The sequence below is a fragment of the Lynx canadensis genome, chromosome C1, assembly GCF_007474595.2.
Source record: "Lynx canadensis isolate LIC74 chromosome C1, mLynCan4.pri.v2, whole genome shotgun sequence".
NCBI classification, from domain to species: Eukaryota; Metazoa; Chordata; class Mammalia; order Carnivora; family Felidae; genus Lynx; species Lynx canadensis.
The window spans coordinates 85028265-85053432 of NC_044310.1; the positions used below are offsets into that span (position 1 = coordinate 85028265).

General features: G+C 38.5%; 1 protein-coding gene across 1 annotated transcript in view; it reads left to right on the plus strand.

Annotated features, from left to right (window-relative positions):
- MFSD14A (major facilitator superfamily domain containing 14A) overlaps window positions 1-24976 on the plus strand; it is a 44840-nt gene extending 19864 nt beyond the window's left edge. The window contains exons 3-12 of the mRNA XM_030325162.1: window positions 4554-4616; window positions 5367-5494; window positions 7497-7611; window positions 11900-12118; window positions 12393-12506; window positions 13264-13335; window positions 19714-19826; window positions 20944-21041; window positions 22426-22589; window positions 23629-24976. Coding sequence (XP_030181022.1) covers window positions 4554-4616; window positions 5367-5494; window positions 7497-7611; window positions 11900-12118; window positions 12393-12506; window positions 13264-13335; window positions 19714-19826; window positions 20944-21041; window positions 22426-22589; window positions 23629-23835 — 1293 coding nt within the window. The 3' untranslated portion in view covers window positions 23836-24976. The remainder of the gene's footprint in view (window positions 1-4553; window positions 4617-5366; window positions 5495-7496; window positions 7612-11899; window positions 12119-12392; window positions 12507-13263; window positions 13336-19713; window positions 19827-20943; window positions 21042-22425; window positions 22590-23628) is intronic.
- Window positions 24977-25168: the final 192 nt, after the last annotated feature.

Sequence of the window (25168 nt, forward strand, 5' to 3'; positions counted from 1 at the left end):
TTCAAAATTAATGTGAAGTTAAAGATTTTTTTAATTTCATGTGGTTTCAGTTGTCTTTAAGTTTTAAACTCAAAGAACTTCTAGAACCTTGTATTCTCCTAGAACACAGTGAAAGAACAAAAGCTGTGTGGAGGGCCTGCCCAGGAGAGGATGGTAAAGTCTCCACCAAGGGGATTTACATTAACCAGAAAGAAGAATTTTACACTGCCAAATATTTTTTAAGGGGTAGTGGATATTCAGTCAGTGATGATTAATAACAGTAAGTTTAGGATCTATAATGCCCTAAAAGTGGGTTACTTTTTTGACCTATGGTTCTGAAAATACTAGGCCAGTGTTCGATAGTGTAGGCTGCTTAGATGCACAGTCTGTGTTATGGATTAAGACCATACACTGAGATACATAGCATCTCTTCTATGTAAATGGCCTAGTAGCCTTTGCTATAGAGATAGTCCTAAGGCATTAATATTTTAAGGACTATTTACTCTCAAAAAATTTTTAATTCCATAAATTACAAGATTTGTAAAATTTCTTGGGAAAGTTCCACCTTTTCCTGTTCAGCTCTAAGTCTGGTGCTAAAAGAGCCTCAGATCAAAATCTTTACATGTTAAAATTTTGTTTAAAAATCAAACGGGGTCACCCAGGTGGCTTAGTCAGTTGAGCATCCGACTTCGGCTCAGGTAATGATCTTGGGGTTCATGAGTTCAAGCCTCACATCGGGCTCACGGCCGTCAGCCTGTTGGCACAGAGCCCGCTTCACATCCTCTGTTAACCTCTCTGCCCCTCCTCCCACTTGCACTCTCCCAAAAATAAATATTAAAAAAAAAATCAAACAGGGATTGGGGTGCCTGGATGGCTCGGTTGGTTCAGTGTCCGACTCTTGATTTCAGATTGGGTCATGATCTCACCATTTGTGAGTTTGAACCCTGAATCAGGGTCTGCACTGACAGTGTGAACCCTGCTTGGGATTCTCTCCCTACCTCTCTCTCTGCCCCTCCCTCTCTCTTTATCTCTCAAATTAAAAAAATTAAACAGGGATGTTTGTTTATCTTAATTTAACTATACTTTTTTGGGGGGTTGTGAAGGTTTTTATTTTGTAACATTAACTAAATTGCATAATTGTTCTGTGTTATTAAATCACTTTGAAAGCAGTATTATCAGATAATTATGAACATTTAGTGAACAGTTACTACATGAAGGTACTCTGTGAGTCACTAATCAAGATAAAGATATACTAAATGCAAGGTATAATGGATATAGTACCTGCCCTTAAGTCTGAAATACAGTTGAAAGGAAATATATATTTTAAAAAACTGAAAAATATTAGAGCTAAGTAACTTAGTATGTGATAAAAGAAATTTCACAAACCCTATGTGACTGTCATGAGTGGTGTAATCACTTATTTTGGGCCCTAAAGGAGAAATTGATTGCTTTGTACAGGAAAGTTTGGTAGCAGAGGAGCAATTTGGAAGGTTTGGGGATTGATTTACATAGAGAAGATAAGGGGAGCAAACATTCAAAAGAAGAGGATGTCATTTATAAAAGTGTGAATATTGGAAAGCCCGGGAATATTGAAAACAGTGAAGAGACTAGATTGATTGGAATAGAAGGTAGCTTGGCAAAGTGAATCATTAGCAGTAAGGTCTAGCATATTATAAAGCATCTTGTACATATTCATTATGCCCTTTACTCTTTGTGACACACATTTTTTTGTCCCTAGAAAGATTTGGCCCTTAGTACTTACTTTTTAAAAATTTTTATTTATTTTGAGAGAGAGAGCACACACATTTGCTTGTGCCATGAGCACGCATGTGGGGGTAGGGCAGAGAGAGGGAGGGAGGGAGGGAGAGAATCCCAAGCAGGCTATGCACTTTCAGCACAGAGTCCGATGTAGGGTTTGAATCCACAAACTGTGAGATCGTGACCTGAGTTGGTATCAAGAGTCAGACGCTACACCAACCGAGCTATTCAGGCGCCCCAGCTCTTAGTAATTATTGGAAGAAAACTAGATTTGATCTGTTGCAAAAGGTTTCAGGATACCCTTTAAGGAGTTTCAGTCTTAAGCAAGAACTGGCAAACTATGGCCAGAGCAAATCTTATAAATCTTGTTAGTAGCCTGTTTTTCTTTTTTCTTTTTTTTTTAAGCCCACTTATTTATTTTGAGAGAGAGAGAGAGAGCAAGCACACAAGCAGGGGAGGGGCAGAGAGAGAGAGGGAGAGAGACAGCATCCCAAGCAGGCTTCATCCTGTCAGCACAGAGCTCGATTCAGGGCTCAAACTCATGAACGGTGAGATTCCATGACCTGAGCCGAAACCAAGAGTTGGATGCTTAACCAACTGAGCCACCCAGGCGCCCCAGTAGCGTGTTTTTCTCAAATAATGTTTTATTTGGGACACAGCCACATCCATTCATTTACATATAGTCTGTGGTTGTTTTTGCTGAGTTGAATACTGGTGACAGACTGTATACCCTACACAGATATTTGCTGTCTGGTTCTTTACAGAAAGTTTACAAACCTGCTCTTTAGATCCATGGGTCATTATTATAAGTAAAAACAGGGTTTCTCAGCCTCAGCACTTTGACATTTTGGGCTGATTATTTGTTGTGGGGGGCTGACCTGTGCGTTGTAGGGTGTTTAGCAGCACCACTGATCTCTACCTCTTAAATATAGCTCCCCCACAGCCAAGTTTTGACGATCAAAAATGTATTCAGACATTGGCATCTGATCCCTGGAGCTCAAAATTGCCTTCAGTTGAGAAAATACATAATATATGTAATATAAAATAGAGAGAGACGCCTTGGTAGCTCAGTCAGTTGAGCGTCTGACTCTTGATTTTGGCTCAGGTCATGATCCCAGGGTCATGGAACCAAGCCCCATGCTGGGCTCCACGCTGAGCACGGAGCCTGCTTAAGAATCTTTTTCCCTCTGCCCCTCTCCCCACTCACTCTCTCTCTCTCTCTCTCTCTAAAAATTAAAGAAATAAATGAGATAGAAATAATCCTCAAAAAATACAGACAAAATATACGAATATCATAAACGTGATTTTTCCCATGTTAATGATTTTCTTTGACTAAACATTTCTAATTTTGTTTGTTTTTACATATAAGTTAATTTTTGTTAGATTTCTAGTTTTTGGCAGAAGAGTAACTGAAGAAAAGGGAACATTGTAATTCTTCTAAAGGTTTTTCTTAAAAGATGTCAGAAAGTGCACTTGGCATAGTTTTTCTTCCTGTAGAGATTTCCCAACTTTCTTTTTCCCATGTTGCCATTCTCTCTTGTTTTTTTTTTTTTTTTTTTTTTTTTTAAATTTATTGACAAATTGGTTTCCATACAACACCCAGTGCTCATCCCAAAAGGTGCCCTCCTCAATACCCATCACCCACCCTCCCCTCCCTCCCACCCCCCATCAACCCTCAGTTTGTTCTCAGTAAAAAAAAAAAAAAAAAAAAGAGGTTAGAGTGGGAGAGAGCCAAAGCATAAGAGACTGTCTCTCTTGTTTTTATTGAGAAATAGGATGGTATAATGGAGGAAGCACTGGCTTTTTTCTTTTTTTTTTTTTTTTTTTTTAATGTTTATTTAGTTTTGAGACAGAGACAGAGTGCAAGCAGGGAGAGACAGAGAGAGAGGGAGACACAGAATCTGAAGCAGGCTTCAGGCTCCGAGCTGTCAGCACAGAACCTGACGCGGGCCTCAAACCCATGAACCGTGAGATCATGATGTGAGCTAAGTCAGCCACTTAACTGCCTAAGCTACCCAGGTGCCCCAAGGAAGCACTGGCTTTTAATTTAGGCAAGAACTCAGTCGCCTCATCTGTAAAGTGGTATTTTATCTAATCCATAATGTTGTTAGAATGAAAAGTATATAGAAAGACTCTGACACATAGGCTGTAAAAATGATAGCTACTCTTTCTCATTTTTTTAGTAACTTTTACCTTCAGTTGCTTTTTCACCCAGTGGCTTCCCAGTGGCTCACTTGCTGCCCATTGAACAAATCGATGCCATGTGGTTTTGAGGCCAGGTCTTAGAAAGAATAGAATAACTTGTTATACATTTTCATAGGTTGGATTTCTTTTTCTTACTTTATGGTATCTTTCTAGATTCATTTTTTGGCAATTAAAATTGCCCTGTTCCCTATCTTAAATAATATACCTGTCTGTAAAGGAGTTGTCAGTCAGTTATATGTGGCAAACAGTGAAGACACCACATCGTGATTAAAAGCATGGACTTTCAAGCCTGACTTCCTGTGTTCAATTTCAGTTTTGCCACATACTAACTATGTAATAACGTATAAGACATTTAACATCCGTCTGTATCAGTTTTCTTGCAGGGTCATTATGAGGAATAAAAGGAATTAATACATGTACAGTGCCCAATTTAGTGCCTTGTGACATAGTAAATGCCAAATAAATGTTTGGTACTATTAGTATTTACTCATATGCGTAGTGTCATACAAATCCAAAAATTTATGAGATAAAATTATATGAAGGGATGTTTTAAAATGTAAATGTGTAAGTTTTGCTGAGACTGAAATGTGGTATTTTGGTTTTTTCTTTAGGTATTACATGAAACCTTTCCTAAGCATACATTTCTGATGAATGGCTTAATTCAAGGAGTAAAGGTAGGGTCAGTGATATAATGCACACATACACACATACACTTTCGTATGCATAATTCTGCCCATATATTATTGTTACTTAATGGACCAATTCACTGTAAATTTTTACAATTTTGAGTGTATCTTGAGGGATTACTTAACACTTTTAAAATGAACTGGCTTTTATTTATTTACTTATTCATTGTTTACATGAACTGGGTTTTAAATATGATTTGACTCAAATATAGCCAACTCTGTATAATGATAAATCACATCATTACAGACTTCTGTATTTTATGTGTTGGCATTTTTATCCTAGAATGCTTTTATAAACCAGCAACAAGAATATAGATTGAAGAGAAAAGAATTATTTGAAAAATGCATAAATAAGTATAAAACTGTATGGTAATGTCTTGAGTATTCTATAGTCTTTATTCTTGATTCCATTTCATCAACAAGGTTTAGAAACAGATAATTAGCCTGTGGATATAAAAACAGTTAACATACCTTCCTAGAATTGCCAGTGTCAAATTATTGTGACTGAGAATTCATTAGAGCATTTCATATTAATATGCAACCACAGCCCTTCAGGTGATTCTAGATAATCTTCGGGAAGTTTTAAATTATATATAGAGGAAAAATAAGCTATCTAGTTTAGTGATACTTATATTTATGTTAGAGATAAACTTTAAAAAATCTCTTCTAGGTTAGTAGAATGATTTCTTTTTGGTCATTGATATACATAGTATACATATTTTCATTTACTTTCTTTAGGGTTTGTTGTCATTCCTCAGTGCCCCACTTATTGGTGCTCTTTCTGATGTTTGGGGCCGGAAATCCTTCTTGCTGCTAACAGTATTTTTCACGTGTGCCCCAATTCCTTTAATGAAGATCAGCCCATGGTATGTACATAATCAGATTATAGCAGTTAAACATCATTCTGTTCATTGTTTTCTAAATATTCCTTTATTTCTTTCACTTTTTCGCCATCTTACCTATGTAGGTTTTAATTTTATTCTTCCAACATGTTTATTCTTCAACACAATAGAGGGCCCTTAAAAATATAGTGGCTAAGCAATAACTCATAAAGGTTATAGAACTGGATGCTACTGTAGGAAGTGTGTAGACTATTGGCTAACCTTTTTTTGGATTTCACAGCTCAAAATAATAGTTGCTTTAATATCAAGGAAACTTATTTCTTTCTCCATATGAAAGAAGTTAGGAGTTGAATGCGCTGCCATTCTCATTCCAAGGTGGCTGCCTGAGCATCAGCTTGTGTCACACTTCAGGCAGCAAACGAGGGAGTGGCTAGAAGAGCACAACGCCTTCCTATATGGAAACTACAGAATTCCCACCCAACCTCTGCTTACATCCCTTTGGTCACATTTCAAGCATATGCTCCTTGTTACAAGATGCTGGGCTCATGACCACGTTAATTAAAATCAGGATATTTTCAATGAGGAGGAAGGGAGGGAAGCTCACAATGAGAATGATTTTCCTGAGATAATAGAGCTCAGTGTAGTTGTAGAGTTATTAATTCTCTTATGTTCTACTCCACTGCATATTAATGTTAGTTATCCTACATCATAGATAGAATCCTACATTTCTTCCTATTGTAGGTTAGTTTGCTAAAATTCTAAAGGCCAAACTCCGGATGAATGCTAGTCACACAAATGAAATCTTACTAAAGGAGTCCAGAGGATGGACACAAAATTTGCTGTGGAAATAAGTGTGTTAGAAAAAATTTAGTAAGCAGTAAAGCCCTAGTAGAATATTCTGAAAGTTCATTATGATTACACATGATTTTTAAAACATTCAGCATGACAATAGAAATTTCTTACTCCTGGCCAGTTATTTTGAAATCATAAATACCAAAATGCAATTTGCTTTTTATTTATTTAAGTTTTATTTATTTTAGAGAGAGAGAAAGAATGCCTGTGCACATGCTCAAGGAGGAGTGGGGGAGAGGGGTGGGGAGGTGAGAGAATCCCAAGCAGCCTCTGTGCTGTCAGTGTGGAGCCTGACCTGGGGCTCAAACTCATGAACCATGAGATCATGACCTGAGCTGAAATCAAGAGTTGAACGCTTAACCAACTGAGTCACCCAAATGCTCCTGTAGTATGCTCTTTTTAAAATAGTTTTTGGGGCACCTGGGTGGCTCAGTCAGTTAAGCATCCAACTTCAGCTCAGGTCATGATCTCATGGAACGTAGGTTCGAGCCCTGCGTCAGGCTCTGTGCTGAAAGCTCAGAGCCTGGAGCCTGCTTCAGATTCTGTGTCTCACTCTGACTCTGCCCCTTCCCCACTCATGTTCTGTCCCTCTCTCTGTCTCAAAAATAAATAAAACATTAAAAAAAATTTTTTTTAATAGTTTTTGTTCACTCTTTATAGTAATTATTCTCAGTTTCATTTGTGAACTGACACACAGGTTTCTTCTATGTAAAGACTGATTTTTTGTTTTGCCAACATTTGAAAAGCTAAAGATAGCTTATAGAATAACATCTAGTTTCTATATATATGGCATAAAATAAATAGAGAGTAACATTCCTCCATTTTATTTACTGAATTTTGTTTTTTGTGTAGTGCTGTGGTGGGAAGTACTAGTGGATGAATTATAATAGACTTTAGTTTGTTGCTGTTTTAGTAGAAACAACAACAAACCCATTTAACAGTACACTACTTGGGTGAAATATTGACCTAAATATATTTTAAGTATTCCCGCTTAGTAGCTGAATTCTTTTTGAAGGGCCACTTCTAATGCTGTTTTCATTATATCTATGGCTTATGATTTATAGATGACTTAAGCCATTGCCTGAAATAAGCTGTTACTCTAACTCACTTACAGAAATAAAGGAAGGTTAAGGTAATGTTAATCTGTTTTTTGTCAATTGTCTTTACATCCTAGGTGGTACTTCGCTGTTATCTCTGTTTCTGGGGTTTTTGCAGTAACTTTCTCCGTGGTATTTGCATATGTAGCAGATATAACCCAAGAACATGAAAGAAGTATGGCATATGGACTGGTATGTTTGTTTATTCTTTGTAGCTGCAGGAAAACACTTTGTTTTTTTAATTATTTCTTCTTTGTTTTTTTTGAGATTTTATTTTTTATTTCTTAAAATTCACATCTAAATTAGTTAGCATATAGTGCAACAATGATTTCAGGAGTAGATTCCTTAGTGCCCCTTACCCATTTAGCCCATCCCCCCTCCCACACCCCCTCCAGTAACCCTCAGTTTGTTCTCCATATTTATGAGTCTCTTCTGTTTTGTTCCCCTCCCTGTTTTTATATTATTTTTGTTTCCCTTCCCTTATGTTCATCTGTTTTTTTCTCTTAAAGTCCTCATATGAGTGAAGTCATATGATTTTTATCTTTCTCTGACTAATTTTGCTTAGTATAATACCCTCCAGTTCCATCCACATAGTTGTGAATGGCAAGGTTTCATTCTTTTCGATTGCCGAGTAATACTCCATTAATTATTTCATATTACAAAGAGTGCAAGCCTTTGCATTACAAAATTTATTTTTTTGCATAAAATACATTTCATAATAAAACCATCCATTACATTAATGGATGGCTTATATTAAAAGTTATTTTCAGGGGTGCCTGGGTGGCTCAGTCAGTTAAACATCCAACTCTTGGATGGCTCACATCATGAGCTCGTGGTTCATGAGTTCGAACCCTACATTGGGTTCTGTGCTGACAGCAGGGGCCTGCTTGGGATTCTCTCGCTCACTCTCTTGCAAAAATAAATAAATATTAAAAAAAAATTTTTTTTAAGTTTTTGTCAATACAAAGCCTTGTAAGTTTTGATACTTTCAGTATTAGTCATATATGCCAGACTTAAAATTATAGAATATTTTTACCTTATAGAAGCTCTTTTTGAAAGAATACTGAAAATAAATTATTTATTATCATGAGTTTAAAACATTACTAATATTTAATGGCTACTCTAAAATGTAATAGGCTAATATCTAGGTCAGGTATCAGCAAAACTTTTCTGTGACTTTGTGGGCTATACACAGTTTCTTTCATATTTGTTTTTGTGTGTATCTCTTCAAAAATGTAAGAACCATTCTTAGCTGGATTTGACCCATAGGTGGCAGTTTGCCAACCTCTGAATTTTGTTTTGGGAAATGAATTATTCAGTGGTAGTGTAGTCTGCTGTCTGTCAAATCTAAGAAGAAAATAGTTTACACGGGCATGATAGTATACAGATCATTATTAGATATCCAGAAGTAGGACAGTGATGAATTTCAACAAATAAAGGACAAGCATCTTTTTTTTTTTTTAATGTTCATTTATTTATTTTTGAGAGAGAGAACGTGCATGTGCTTGCAAGCAGGGAGGGGCAGAAAGAGAGGAAGAGAGAATCCCAAGCAGCCTCTGTGCTGTCAGCCCAGAGCCTGACATGGAGCTCCATCCCACGAACCCTGAGATTGTGACCTGAGCTGAAATCAAGAGTCAGATGCTTAACTGACTGAGCCACCCAGGAGCCCAGAACAAGCATCTTTTGATAAATAAGGGCTGAATATTATGTCAGGCTGAATCTTCGTTTTATAAGAGACTGTTTTCTTGATTCAAAGGACACTATATAACAAAGAATCATGGAATTTGGAAGTTTTGAGGAGAATTACTGATAGTGAGAAACTTAAAAAATAACTAATGATTTCAGTTGTAAACTTAGAACATTAAATGATACAAAGTTGACAATGGCCAGGAATTTTTTTTTTATATGTTTATTTATTTTGAGAGAGAGCAGGGGAGGGGCAAAGAGAGAGGGAGAGAGAGAATCCCAAGCAGGCCTTGCACTCTCATGCAAGGCCTGACATGGTGCTCGGATTTATAAACTGTGAGCTCATGACCTGAGCCAAAACCCAGAGTCAGACGCTTAACCGATGAACCACCCAGGTACCCCCAAAATTTTTAAATAGTTTTATTGAGTTATAATTTACATACCATAATCCATCCATTTTATGTGTATAATTCAATGAATTTTAGTAAATTTATACAGTTGTGCAACCATGACCACAATCCAGGTGGTTTTTGTTAAAGGTTTTTTTTTTTTTTTTTTTTGGTCATAGCCAGATCCTTGAAATTAATATTCAACCTGGAGGCTTCATATATTAAAGGCATATTCTAGCAAATGACAGGTAATTCTTGTAAAAATAATACAGATGCAGCTAACAGCGGGGAAAGTGTTATTTGTGGTCCTCTGTCTAACCAGAAAAGTAAGGCCACTAGGTGAGGAGAATGGAGGAGAAGGGAAAAGACATGAAATACCTACACTCTAATTGGACCTTTGCTCACTGCTTCGAATACATGGTCTCTGTGAATACGATATCTCAGTGACCGTCGCAGCGAGAGCCATTGCTCCTTTGTCCACTTAAGTTCCAGAACCATGCTTATGCCCAAGTTCCTCTGAGACCACAGCCCACTGTATTTAATCTGCTAGAGCTGCCATAACAAAATACCTCCACTGTCCAGTTTTAGAACATTTCCATCAGCCCACAGCCCGTCTGTCATCTGTCTCCACCCCTCACCTCAGGCAACGAACCACCAATCATTCTACGTTTGTAGTTTTGCTTTGAATAGAAATTTCACATAACTGAAATGATACAACACGTAGTCTTTTGGGTCTACACTTAGCATAATCTTTTGAGGTTTATCCATGTTGATACATTTATCAGGAGTTCCACTTTGGTATAGTGTTCCATTGTATGGAATATACTACATTTTGTTCATTCATCAGCTGATGGATACTTGGGCCGATAGCTAGATATTTAAAGTTACTAGAATGTTATGTACTTGTCAAATAATTGACCTTTGGAAATCAAATTGCTTCTTTTGAGCAGTTTTTTTTTGTTGTTGTTGTTGTTTTTTTAAGTGTTTATTTATTTTTGAGACAGAGAAAGACAGAGCATGAACAGGGGAGGGGCAGAGAGAGAGGGAGACACAGAATCTGAAACAGGCTCTAGGCTCTGAGCGGTCAGCACAGAGCCCGACGCGGGGCTTGAACTCACGGACTGTGAGATCATGACCTGAGCCGAAGTCGGACGCTTAACCGACCAAGCCACCCAGGCGCCCCTGAGCAGTTTTTAATAAACAGCTAAAAATAAGCACTCCTGTGAAGTTAGATCCTCCATCAAAAAGTCAAAAATGGCCTAAAAACAGAATAAAACACAGGGTGGGGAGCAGAAACTCCTGCACTACAACATTGGTCACTAATTATCCTCTACAGAGTGTAGTCTCTGTCAGGTGTTACTTGCTGTCACATCTGCTGATGTGCAGGCCAGTTTGTCTAATAGGCCAGACATGTCTGAGAATAAGTTACTCTTTGCTTTTTAAAGTTTATTTACTTATTTTGAGAAAGAACACATGTGCATGCAGGAGGGGCAGAGAGGGAAAGCGAGAATCCTAAGCTGGCAGCATGGAGCCCGTTGTGGACACAGACACAGGGCTCGAACTCATGAACTATGGGGTCATGACTTAAGCTGAAATCAAGAGTTGGACACTTAACTGACTGAGCCACCCAGGCGCCCCAGAATTAAATTTTTCACCTGTGTCCTCTTTAATCTGCATCTTCACCAGAGGTGTCTGGACTTCTCAGAGTTTTAGACATGGTTAGTGATGAACTAAATGCCAAGGACCTGTGATCCCATCCTTCCTAACTCCACCACCTAAAAAGATCGCCAAGTTCAGTTTTATACTAGCGCTTAACACTCTCTCTGATGAGAAGATAAATGTCAAAGTCTTTAAGCTTTATTTCAGCCAGTCTTAAATATGCATCAAGGTAAACATACATTTCATTTTAATATTGGGGAAAAAAGTCATAGTGACAGTGGATTTCTTCAGAGCATTGTTTTTTTAGACTTCTTTCAGGCCATTACGTATTTTTTTTAGTTAAGAGTCTGATTCTTTTTTTTTTTTTAATGTTTATTTGTTTTTTGAGAGAGCGTGCGTGAGTGGGGGTGGGGCAGAGAGGGAGACACAGAATCCAAAGCAGGCTCTAGGCTATGAGCTGTCAGCACAGAGCCCAATGCGGGGCTCGAACTCACGAACCATGAGATCATGACCTGAGCTGAAGTCGGACACTTAACCCACTGAGCTACCCAGATGCCCCAAGAATCTAATACTTAAAAAATCTAATTCTTTTCTCTTCCTGCAAAAGAAGAGAGCATAAGACAAATGGCAGAGGCAGGAGAAGGAGGGTGCAACGGGAGAACTGACGGAAATCTGAGCTATGTGGTGCTGAGGTAGAGTCAGGCTGTACTGACTAATCTCTTCCTCTCGACCTTTACTTGTCACAGGTGTCAGCAACATTTGCCGCAAGTCTGGTAACCAGCCCTGCAATCGGAGCTTACCTTGGACGAGTATACGGGGACAGCTTGGTGGTGGTCCTGGCCACAGCAATAGCGTTGCTAGATATTTGTTTTATCCTTGTTGCTGTGCCAGAGTCGTTGCCTGAGAAGATGCGGCCAGCATCGTGGGGAGCACCCATTTCCTGGGAACAGGCTGACCCCTTTGCGGTAAAAAGTTTGTTTTTTCCTTTGGCAAAAAAGGGAATGTATGATTCAGTGCAATATTGATATTTTGTTGTGGATGTTTCTTTGGGGAAAACATCTTGACAGATTTTTTAAAATGTTTTAAATACTTTCTGGAATAGTTTGGGGAAGATGAAATACATTTTTAAAAGCTAGCTGAGTATCTGTATGTACACTGCCAGAAGATAACACTGCATATTTTTAAGAGCAGGTCAGTGTTTGGATATAAAACCTTATATCTGTCTTTTTCTAATTCTAGTCCTTAAAAAAAGTGGGCCAAGATTCCATAGTGCTGCTAATCTGCATTACGGTGTTTCTCTCCTACCTACCGGAGGCAGGCCAATATTCCAGCTTCTTTTTATACCTCAGACAGGTAAAATCCTATTCTGCCAAAGTGGACTTTTCTTCCATCGTTTAGTGCCTTAATAACAGAAATATTTAATCTTGAGAGCACTATAATAGAAGGGACTGTTTAAATGAGTCCTATTTTGTAAATAATGGCTCACTAGAACTCCTCCTGTGTAGTGTGGTTTATGATCCTTATGCATATCTCTTAAGACTTTTGGTTTATGCAGAAAGATATGATTATCCTGCCGATGTATGTGGCTTGAGTTTATGTGTTGCTTATAGACATGATGGCAAGCTTGAAATCCATTCACTTACTCCAGTCTCTTTGTGATTTAGAGCATGGATTAGCAAAGCAGCTAGCCATAATGAGAGTGTTAGTTTTTGCTCCTTAACACTAATCTTACCAAGCATGGTCAAGCCTTTTTTAAGACCTGTAAAAAGCACAAAACAGCACGATATTTATTTGTAAAACGGACTCAGAGTGCTTGATAGCTGTCTCCAATTTATTAAATCTAAGTCTAGATCAAGGGACTTCGATACCTAATCTAAATTAAGTAGCTTTTGTTTTTAGTATGTTAACAGTTAGGATTGGGTTCTCAGTGAAAGCCAGATTCTTCCTCTGAAGAATTCTTTGGTTATAAATGAGTTGTATTTTCTTTTTCTGATGTTAATGTTCAAGTAGTTTGGTGCCCATTTGATGTTAATGTACAAATAGTTGCATAAGTATGGTGTTTCTTGTGCTTTTTTACTAATTAATGTTGCTTTTTCTGGAAACCTTCTAGATAATGAAGTTTTCACCAGAAAGTGTTGCAGCATTTATAGCAGTCCTTGGCATTCTTTCCATTATTGCACAGGTGAGTTTCTTTTTAGAGTGATGAGATAGTTACTCCTGGTTGACCATCCACATGGGCCTTATGTGATACTCAGGTGACACTTTCTTGATGGAGTCACCAGTGTCAGGAATCTGACATTTGTAGGTTCAGAAACTCCTGTTTTGTTAAGTGTAGTTAGTCTTGATCAGATTTTGGGGACTGACACATATATTAATCAACATATGTCTAAACCAGAAAAATAGTTTGATTTACACTGCTTACCTGCATAAAGTCAAATATTTTCTTTTAATTTTTTTTTTGATGTTTATTTTTGAGGCAGAGAGAAAGAGTGCAGGCGGGGGAGGGGCAGAAGGAGAGGGAGACACAGAATCTGAAGCAGGCTCCAGGCTCTGAGCTGTCAGCGCAGAGCCCAACGTGGGGCTTGAACTCTTGAGCCGTGAGATCATGGCCTGAGCCTACATCAGACACCCAACCGATTGAGCCACTCAGGTGCCCCAAAGTAGAATATTTTATGTTAGTCCTTAAATATTTATTGCATACCTACCATGTGTTGCACACCGGGGATATACCAGTGAACTTAATTAAATCCCTGCCGTTGTAGAGTTTGCATTCTTGTGGGATAAGAGAGAAAACTAATAAATATGTCGATGTAAACATATCAGGTGTAATGAAAACTATAAAGAAAAATGGTACTGAGGATCTAGAGATTGACTGGGGGCTGGGTGTTAATTTTATTTGGAAGGGTTGGGAAGGCCCTGCTGACACAAGGTGACATTTGAGCAGAAACACAAAAGAATGGAGAACAAGCCATGGGAATATCTGGAAGAAGAGGATTCTAAGCAGCAGGAACAGAAATAAAATTCTCAGGACAGACTGTACCTGGCATGTGTAAGAAACAGCCAGGAGCCAAGTACGGCTCTCACACAGTGAGCAAAGGAAAGACCTTTAAGAAATGGAATCTGAAAGGTGGAGAGGGAGCAGATCATCTGGGGCCTCACAGGTTGTCCTAAGATGTGACAGGAAGATAGGAAGCCATTAGAGGGTTTTGAGCAGAGGAATGGCACGAGCTATTTGTCTTGGAAACCTAGTTGGTAGCCAGTGGTTGTCTGATGAATAAGATACTAATCAGCCCAGGAATTTGGATCTCCTTAGGAGATGTTTCACCTTTGCCTCGAAACTGTGTCTGTTCCATAATCAAGTACTGTGCTCCAGTGGCCAGAATTTTCTGTCAGTCCTTCTTTCTGTGAAAAAGCCCCAAACATTTCTTCCTATTTGGCTTTGTTTTTTCTAGACTCTGAGATGATCTAACATTCTCTCCCACCTTAAATCCAGTCTTCTAGATTACAGCTTTGTTTTATTCTGTTCTCAAAATGAAAGGCAGAGTCCATTTAATAGGATTCTAGTATGTTTCACCATCTCTTAGGTGTAGGATTCCTTCTGCAGATCTCATCATTTATGAATTTTTTGGTAGGTCTAGTGATAAACGTCAAATTTAAATTTAAATTCTGTAATATACCCAATACCCACACATGCGTACACATGGCAGTATTAGTACTATTTCTAATTTCCATTTTATCTTGAAGCTCCTTGATCAGAAGTAATGTTGCATTCCATCCTGGCTATCAGAAAAGTGCACTTGAGCTTTGGAGGAAAATATATTGTTGCTTGTATGCATAAATAGCTTTTGAAAAAACACCCCTCTGAAGCATAACACCAAGGAAACTGTACAAATAGAGTAGAGCTTGATGAATTCTCAAGTGTTAAACCAATCTTTAATCCTGGGATAAATCTTACCTGCTCATGATGTCTTATCTTTTTCTTACATTGGTGAGATTGTTAATATTTTGTTGAAGATTTAGGTGAAGAGAACTAGCTAACATTTACTCTGACACTTAAGAGATTTATAGCTATAAAGTGTTAGGAAGTTTCATTTCATATGTAACTGGTCATGGAAGCTGCAGGTGCCTAATAAATTCAGGCAGTAACCCTGCGGAACGCTTGAGTGATGTGAGGGTGCTTCAGAGGAAATTTTCCCTCTAGTCAGTAGATGGCACCTGGCACAAAGGACACAAGGTGGAAAACAGTCTCTAAGAGCTGAGAATCCAGAGGGGCAGACATGTGAATACAGGAGGCATGTGGTTGGGTTTGTATTTAGAGCACTCATAGTGCCTTGAGTCTGGGAAGAAATGAGGCACCGTCCATCCAGCATTGATGGTACAGCAGACATTATGTACGCAATCCACAAGGAATATGGTACTTAAATGACCATTTAGCTTTCGAGGCCTACATAGAAATACAATTTTTGAGATGAATTTTCACATTTAAAAATAAAGTCAGAAAATCAGTTGGACTTCAAAAACAGGTGAGAGGAAGTATGTGGCATACATAGAAATACTGATAATTACATTGCTGTGTCATTATATGAACTAAAATGTTAAGTATAATATATAACCCCAAAGGTAGAAGAATTATCTTGCATTCTCATTTATGTCAAGTATACATTGAGAATAACTCATTTACTGTTGAACTCTGAAGCCAGTGAAAGATCTGTGTCTTTGAGCCTCCTCTGTAGCAGCACAGAGCTTACCGCTTCCCCTTTGTTCTGTTGTACTGCTTGCCCCTGTGCTTTTTGCTCTTGCTGGCCTTTCTGCCTCCCATTCTTCTGCCCTAAGTATCCCTTCTCTGAGCTCCCATATTAACTAGGGCATATCTATCACCGTATAGAATGCACTAGCTTTTACCTGTTTATTTCTGATTATTTTTGCCTTGGTACCAAGATTGTGAGTCTCTATAGTAGTAGAGCTCCGAGTAGACTGTGAGGTTAGGAGTATATCACATTCATCTTGGTTTTTGTAGCACCCTGTACTGTGCCTGCACCCAAGTAAGTGCTAAATTAGAGGACATTGGTTTTTTTCATGGTGTTTTAAAAACTTTATTTATTTTTATTTTTTAATTTACTTTTGAGAAAGAGTGCAAGCAGGAGAGGGGCAGAGAGAGAGGGAGAATCTCAAGCAGGTTCTGCGCTGTCAGCACAGAGCCCGACATGGGTTTGAACTCATGAACCATGAGATCATGACCTAAGCCAAAATCAAGAGCTGGACGCTTACCCGACTGAGCCACCCAGGCGCCCTGGTGTTTTAAAAACTTTAAAGGAGCACTTGGCTGGCTGAGTCAGTAGAGCATGCAACTCTTGATTTCAGGGTTGTGGGTTTGAGCCATATGTTGAGTATACAGATTACTAAAGAAAATAAAGTATTTTAAAAATAAATAAATAAATAACTTTAAAAATTAGTAGGAAGCATTTCAAAATTAGGAGGTTAGAGGTGCCTAGGTGGCTCAGTTGGTTAAGTGTCTGACTTTGGCTCAGGTCCTGATCTTGCGGTTCGTGAGTTTAAGCCCCATACCCACATCAGGCTCTCTGCTGTCAGCACAGAGCCTGCCTCGGATCCTCTGTCTCCTCCTCTCTCTACCCCTCCACCACTTGCTCGCTCTCTCTCAAAAATAAACATTAAAATAATGAATGAGTGAAAATTGGGAGGTTATGTGAAAATATGGGTATGTAGCTTCTCCCCCAAAACAATAAGGTCTGTAAACATAGACAGACCCACTTCCCATTGGGAGCCAAACAGTTGCTGTCTATCCCTTTTGGGGCTTTTAGGCCTTATCACTTCTTTGGAGCAAGGAGGCGTGAGTTCATAATGCTTACACTAATTAAACGTTTACGTGAGTGCTCTCATCTAGTCCTCTGTATGCTGGTGACTCCCACATTTCTACCTCCACCCCAGCCCCTGAGTTCCTGCTTGACACATCTGCTGGGCATCTCAAACCGGACATAACCAGAACTAAAATCTGGATTCCTTCCCCTTCGTGCTGCTCATCTCATTTACAGGCATGACCACGCTCCTGGTTGTCAGGGCCACAAACCTTGGTGTCATTCTTGTTGATGCTTGTCATTCTTTCTCCTTACCACACATCCAGTCCATCAGATGGTATCTGCTGTTACCTCTATCTCCAAAATACATTCTGAATTGAAGCTTTTCTCATCATCTCCATTACTAGTGGCCATTACTCACCATCTCCATTACTAGTCTCTCAGCTTCCATAATTGTCTCCCTACAGTTTATTCACTTGGCAAAGAAATTCTTGTGAAGTTTTAATCCTCTTCTTTGCTTAAAATTTACTTTCCATTGCAACCAGAATAACCCTAGACTCGAAGTGACCTCATTTTGCCCCATTCTCCATGTTGTTGAATACACTCCAGTTCAGGGCCTTTGCACTTGCTGTCCCTGCTTAGAGCGCTCTGTTCTCTGAGATATTCACGTAACCACCCCCTCCTCTACCTCCTCATTCAGCTGTCACCTGAGAAGGTCCTTCCCTGTCCATCATGGTTAAAGTAGCCCCTCTGTCACACAATTCCCATTTTATTTTTTTCACAGCAGCTACAACCTGGAATTCTCTTGTTAAACAGTGTGCCTATGTCCATCTTCTCTCCAAGACAAGGTATTCTGTTTGCTGACCAGTGCTGTGACCTATTCTCTGACCCTTGGGTCAGTGCCCTTAGACCTAGAATAGCAATGGGATATAGTAGGAACTTGGCAAATATTTGGTAAACTGACCCAAACTCGTGTCAGTTAACTGTTAGCTAGCTGTGTACATCTTGGTTAAGTCATAAGTTATTTAACCTTTGGGACAAAATGAGTTCTACTAAATTAAGGGACACCAAATAATTTTTCTTGTCTAGCACACTAAGCAATTTATTCCATCATTGAGAATATTGTGATGTATCTAAAAATCACACATACTTCCCATCAACACTAAGAACTTACAATAGGTGCTAGGGATACAAAGATTCAGATATTTAAGGAAAGTTCCTGCCCTGGGGGAGAAAATCCGTGTTCCCAGTTAGAGTGTCCTATAAACGGGAAGTTTTTCTTTGCTAACTGCTTACTCTGGGTGAGTTCCCTTTTGTGATTGTGGTTGTTGAAGAATGTAATCCAGTAAGGTTCTGTGCCTTATGAAACCTGGTGGTATACTCACTTGATTTAAGGGAAAATCTGAGAGAAAAAAGCTAGGAGTCTTAATTGTTCAAGAATCTTAACAAGAATCTTCATTAGCGGGGCGCCTGGGTGGCTCAGTCGGTTAAGAATCTTCATTAGCTTTCCACTGGCTTATCTGTAATTAAATCTGAGTAAACTCTTAAATGGCTGTATCCATTTAAAGAATTTGAAACTTCTGTTTGATAATTGTACATTTAAAATGTCACCAGTGGGGTGCCTGGGTGGCCCAGTCAGTTAAGTGTCCGGCTTCAGCTCAGGTCATGATCTCACCATTCTGGAGTTTGAGCCCTGCATCGGGCTCTGTGCTCACAGCTCAGAGCCTGGAGCCTGCTTCGGGTTCTGTGTCTCCCTCTCTTTCTCTCTCTGCCCTTCCCCCATGCATGCTGTCTCTCTCTTGAGAATGAATAAACGTTAAAAAAAAATTTTTTTTTTAATGTCAGCCAGTTATCCACTAGTGATTTCCTGAATTATTTTCACTTTTTCCTGTATGGACTTACTAGCTATTTTAGGTAGTATATTTAATACTTTCATTAAAATAGCAAAAAATATTTTCTAATGTCCCCAGATCATTGCTAAATTTGTTAGCTTTGAAAGAAAATAAAACCCATCCACTCATAATACTTATTAAATGCTTACTGTGTGCTAAGCACTTTATGTAAATATCATTTCATCTAACCCACATGACAGAGTTTTGAAGTAGGTAATATTCTTGCCATTTTGGAAGACACTGTTTGAGAGTGAGGTAACTTGCCCAGGGTCATACAGTGAGAGCCAAGATTATGATCCAGGCGGTTTTTCCAAAGGCGCTGTTTCTTAAACTGTACTTTTCCCATATACTTGTTACGTCTGTTTACTGTTTGCCAAGCATCATGGTGTCAGCAATAATTTGGATGAAGGATGTAGAGTAATTGTTGTACTGTTTTATTTGTATTTAGTCAGAACAATAAGCATTTTGGATTAACTTGGACTTGTAAAAACTTTTAAAGCTATTATGTAACAGGATCTCCAAATCATTAGTTTGAACTTTTTGATGCTACCGCTTACAATTTCTGATTTAGGTGGTCAGTAGAAATGTACTCAACAGAAAGCTGACTTTGCTGTTTCCAGTTGTCTTTTTCCCTGAATCTGGATCTGTGTCAGCAGAGGAAACTTTCATCTGCTGTCTGTGACCCGGAATAATGGTCTCAAGATATATTCAGGGCAATTGTTGAAAAGCCAAAATGTAAAAAAAAGTGGTAATCTTAGATTACAGATTGAAGGAAGTCACCAGTTTTTTGTTTTGTTTTTTTTAAAGCTCTTTTCTGGTATAAACCGTTCTATTCTGGTTTTTGTTCTTTTCTAGACCATAGTCTTGAGTTTACTTATGCGGTCAATCGGAAATAAGAACACCATTTTATTGGGTCTTGGATTTCAAATATTACAGCTGGCATGGTATGGCTTTGGTTCAGAACCTTGGTAGGTATATCTTAATTTTTTAAATTTTGCTGTTTTTTTATTTTTCCAGCTTTATTGAGGTTATAATTGACAGACTTTTTGTTTGTATTTGCTTCTCATCTAAGGCTTAGTATTAGACTTTAATCTGTCTTCTGTGCTTTTTTCTTTTCCTGTCTAATGTATATAATACAGATTTCTCACTTGGGTATTTGTATATTTGAGACTGGCTTGAGGATCGAAAGGTGTGACATTCTTTTGTATCTATGGGACAGGTTAAAATGGGACATTTTAAAATGAGATTTAGTTTTTCAGTCTCTACTGGACATTTTAATCTGTATCTTCATTAGGAAAAAACATAACCTCAAAGCAGCAAAGCTCTGAAAGCTAGCGTTACTTGCCTTTTTTGTTCTTCTGGTTAGAAGAGAAGTATTGTGTAACACCAGTGGTCATTACTGATGACAATGACACACTGGAAGTTAACTGAGAAAAGCCCAATTGTTTTGGTCCCGGCTTCATGCCAGAGAAAAGTCTCTCTGCTTCTCTTGCCAGTCTGCACTGCAGAGCGAGGGGAAGAGCGACGTTGAGGTCAGGCTGCCTGCGCACACCTCTGTGTTCACAATCACGGGACCGAAGTCCACGCTTTCCACTGATGTTTCATTCACCTGAACATATCATCTCTTTGGATTTGGATAGGAGTCAGCATCAAGAGCATGTTGATGCATGTTTTGTTTTCCAGGCTAGTTTTTACAAAGAGGTGCTCACAATTTAAATTATCAAAAACATTTCACGTATCAAGCCCAGAACATCCAAGGCTTAGATCAGATCTGTATCCTCACACTGAATCACAAGCCTGTGGGAACACTGCCTGAAGAGTTACTGGCTTGGGAAACATGTAATGATGTTGCCTTAGGTGTATTACCCACTATGCTCAGAGTGCCCCCATCCCCACCCAGTGCTCCAGACCTCGAAGTAACTTGCCCAGAGTCACACAGGAAGGAAGGAAGGAAGGAATAGAGCAAGTACAGTTCTCCTTTTCCCTGCACCACAGCCATTTTGCAGCAAGTTACTTGGATTTTTGTGTATTTTTACTGACAGGCACAGTGGAGAATTTATTTTTGTTTGGCTGCTTTGGTTACAGGATGATGTGGGCTGCTGGGGCAGTAGCAGCCATGTCTAGCATTACCTTTCCAGCTGTCAGTGCCCTTGTGTCACGAACCGCTGATGCTGATCAACAAGGTGAGCTGATAAGAATGCATGATGATAATTATTTAAAAGTTCAGAATATTCTAATGCTATGTTCTGTCTCCTTCCTAAGTACAGAATCATAAATAGATCTTTAGGATAAAGAATTTAAAATTGCTTTCACTGTTAAGAGGAAAAGCAGAGTCCAGGGAACTGTCTTTAGGTGGGTACACAACTATGTCTCTCTCTCTCAATGTGTGGTCCTGTCTGTTCTCTCGCAAGAAGATCGAGTGATCTAGGTCGGCCACCGCATATTCACTATTAAGTGTTTACTCTGATAGATGGGCTGGACACCTTGGGTTTAAATAACCCTTTTATTTAAATCTTATGTTTCAGTTAAAGACATAGACAACATTGTTGTCTTATGCTTTTGTGGTAGGAACATTTGCCTCTTGAAACGCTAAAAAATAATTCTTTGAAAAGGGTATGTTTCCTCTAGTTATAAGGGAAAAAAGGGGTGTTACAAGAGTGGCAATGATCACTTGGTTGCTAAATGAGAAAGGAAAGGCCTGTGGCTAAAGCATAGTGCATTTTACATTTGGGAGAAGATCCCAGAGAAAAAAAACCAAACTCTTAAGAAAAATTTTTTTGGGGGGGACGCCTGGGTGGCTCAGTCGGTTAAGTGGCCGACTTCGGCTCAGGTCATGATCTCGCAGTCCGTGAGTTCGAGCCCCGTGTCGGGCTCTGTGCTGACAGCTCAGAGCCTGGAGCCTGTTTCAGATTCTGTGTCTCCCTCTTTCTGACCCTCCCCCGTTCATGCTCTGTCTCTCTCTGTCTCAAAAATAAATAAACGTTGAAAAAAAAAATTTAAAAAAATTTTTTTTAAGTTTATTTATTTTGAGAGAGAGAACAAGCAGGGGAGGGGCAAAGAGAGAGTGACAGAGGATCTGAAGCAGGCTCTTTGCCAACACAAGACAGTCCAGTGTGGGGCTTGAACTCACAAACTGAGATCCTGACCTGAGCCAAAGTCAGATGCTTAACTGACTGAGCCCACCTGCCAGGCACCCCAACCCAAACTCTATAAAAAGGGTCTATATTTGATGCAATGGGGTAAATAGCTGCTTGGAACAGTTTTTAACAATTATGCTTGTGAACCAATGCCTTATTTTTAGCCGGTGATGTTTCAAAGGGAAATAAAGTGCTTTTGCCCACTTATTTAAACTAGGCCTGTGTATGGGTTGGGTATACCTTGACTTCATATTTGCTGCTTATGCTTTGTAGAGCTGATGGCCTCTAAGTACTTTTTAATGTCATCGTAGTAAATTGCTAGTGTCACAAAGAAAGCTTTGGTTTTAGATTGACTTACTGTTTGTATGGGTTCTAAGGTAGGAAAAAAAAAAGTAAGCGGAGCATTACATAATTTGTGTAAACGATTTAGGTGTTGTTCAAGGAATGATAACAGGAATTCGAGGACTGTGCAATGGTCTGGGACCAGCTCTTTATGGATTCATTTTCTACATATTCCATGTGGAACTTAAAGAACTGCCAATGACAGGAACAGACTTGGGAACAAACACAAGCCCACAGCACCACTTTGAACAGGTAATTCCTCATTCACATGGTGAAAATATAGTTCATTTGGCTGGATTACAAGATAAATGGGTTTTGGTCACTAAAGTTTTTACTTGAGATTATTTTAGATCTATGACACTTAAAAACCAAAGCCTAAAAGGACTGTGTTCTCCTATCTACCCCTTTTTGAAATTGGACATAACTTTTCCTTCGAGAATTGTTTAAACATTCTGGTTTGTCCTGTTACACATAACGGCATAGATTAACAGCCGTTCATCTGTAGTACAATTTGTGTCTCATCTGGGACTTTTGTACTGCGGGAGTTCCCTATATTAAGCCTGCCTTTTGTACGAAAAGTCAGTTAGGTGCTGACAAACGTCTTTTGTTCACTTGTTTGCTGTACTTTCCCCCCATATAACTGAAAATGTGAACGGCAAACACGATCATTTTAGCCAATACAAACAGCGCATCAGTTTCCTTGCTTGTTTAGCAGAGTTCCACACTGATCTAACCAGCTAAGACTACTTGTAAATGAAAATGAGTGTTTGTTTGTGGGCTATCCACAGGTTAAACTGGCAGTGCAAGTTTTTGCTAAGAATGAATGTAATTTGGACTAAGGTTTGATTCTTAATGGTAACGGCATTAGCTGTATTTTCTTCACCTTTAGTTACTAGAGAATATATTTACCTTTTAAAGAAAATAGTCATGGATTCTGTTACTGTAGTTCATAGTGTATAATAAATGTTATTACTCTTGAGATCTTGAACAGATTAAGCGAAGGCTCATAGAACGTGTTCCGATTTTGTGATGACAGTATATTTTTGCATAGGCTGTTTTTAAAACAATCTTTTGGCTGTTTCTTGGGACCAGTTGTTATCCTCAGAATATTATAGTGAGCGTGTCCCTTTTCTTCTAAAAAGCAAATGCATGTTCTAACCATGGCTTTAATGGAGAAAGAGAGGTGGTCTTGGCTTATAATTCATGGCAGTCTGTTACTACGAAAAGATAAGCAGTTCTTAAGAGCAGAGATGCTCTGTACAAAAATCCTAATTCTCTTTTCCTTCCTCAGAATTCGATCATCCCTGGCCCCCCCTTCCTCTTTGGAGCCTGTTCCGTACTGCTGGCTCTGCTTGTTGCCTTGTTTATTCCAGAACATACCAATTTAAGCTTGCGGTCCAGCAGCTGGAGAAAGCACTGTGGTGGTCACAGCCATCCCCATAGTACACAAGCGCCAGGAGAGGCCAAAGAACCTTTACTCCAGGACACGAACGTGTGATGACTGAAATCAGGAAGACTTTTCTACCACACCCAGGTCTTAGTTTTCACCTGTAGTTCTGGATGTACATTCCATTTCCATCTCAATGTACTTTAAGATTGTCTTAAGAAATGTATCTGCATGAACTCGTGGGAACTAAAGAAAGAACCAGAACCGGACAGTTTTCCAAAGATGTTACAATTTCTTTTGAAAAGAAACCTTTTGTTTATTAGCACCAATTTCTTGCCACTAAGCTTTTTTGTTTTATTATACATCCTTTAATTAAAAACTATATACGTACCTTCTTAGATACTAGCAACGTCTCTGCTACCATTTCCTTCAGGTGTTGAGCTTTAACTCTATGCTGACTCACAGTGAGACAGAGTAGGTAGTACGGTTATGGACCTGTTAGTTTTAACATGTAAAATCTTGGGTCAAATAATTCAAAGCCTTAATGCAGATGCACTAAAGTAAAGAAATGGTAAATGAACTGTTTGCATTTAAAAAAAAAAAGAAAAAAACTTAAGAAAATTGTACTAAATCTGAATCATGTTTTAAGCTTGTTTGTAGTAATTTTATTTTAAAAACATTCACCACTGTTTTTGAAACGAGAAAGTATCAGCCATTTAGAATTTAAATTGGGGTAGAGTCTGTAAATCTAAACACTGGCTCGAATTTGTTTCCCCAGCTACTTCTACCACTATTCTTTTAATGTTTGCATAATCATAAGAACCTCAACACTTGAATACATAATCTAAAATTATATAGTAAAGCTGGTAGCCTTGAAAATGTCAATGTGATATCTGTATGTAGATAAATATATATAGTGGCCTTTCAGGACTGTCACAGTAACACTTTATTTACAGAGCTAATGTTTGTCCTAAATTTTCAGGACCCTAGAAGAGAGCTTTATACAATTCCTGATGTGAATTTCTCTAAAGTGTATATTTTTGTGTCCAGTTATATTATTTAAAAAAGTGTTACTTTGTAAAAATTGTACATAAAGTATTGTATAGTTTACACTGTTTTCATCTTGTGTGTGGTTATTGCGCAATGCTTTTTAAACTTGGAACATTCACTATGGTTAAATAAGGTCTTAAACGAAATGTAAATATTCTGTTAATAAAATTAAATATTTTAATGATTTTTTTTTAAAAGAAAAGTCTTGATCTGTGATTCCCTAGAAGGTCTGTTTGGGCTTTGTTACCATCATCGTTTTTACAGTAACAAATCAAAGCTTTACACCTTTTCCCTTTCAATCCCTTTTTTCTCCCGTACTACAAAATACTCTTGTAGGAGGACAAAAGAAATGAAACCCTGGTCCATAAATTAAATGCAAGTAAATTCTAAGCAT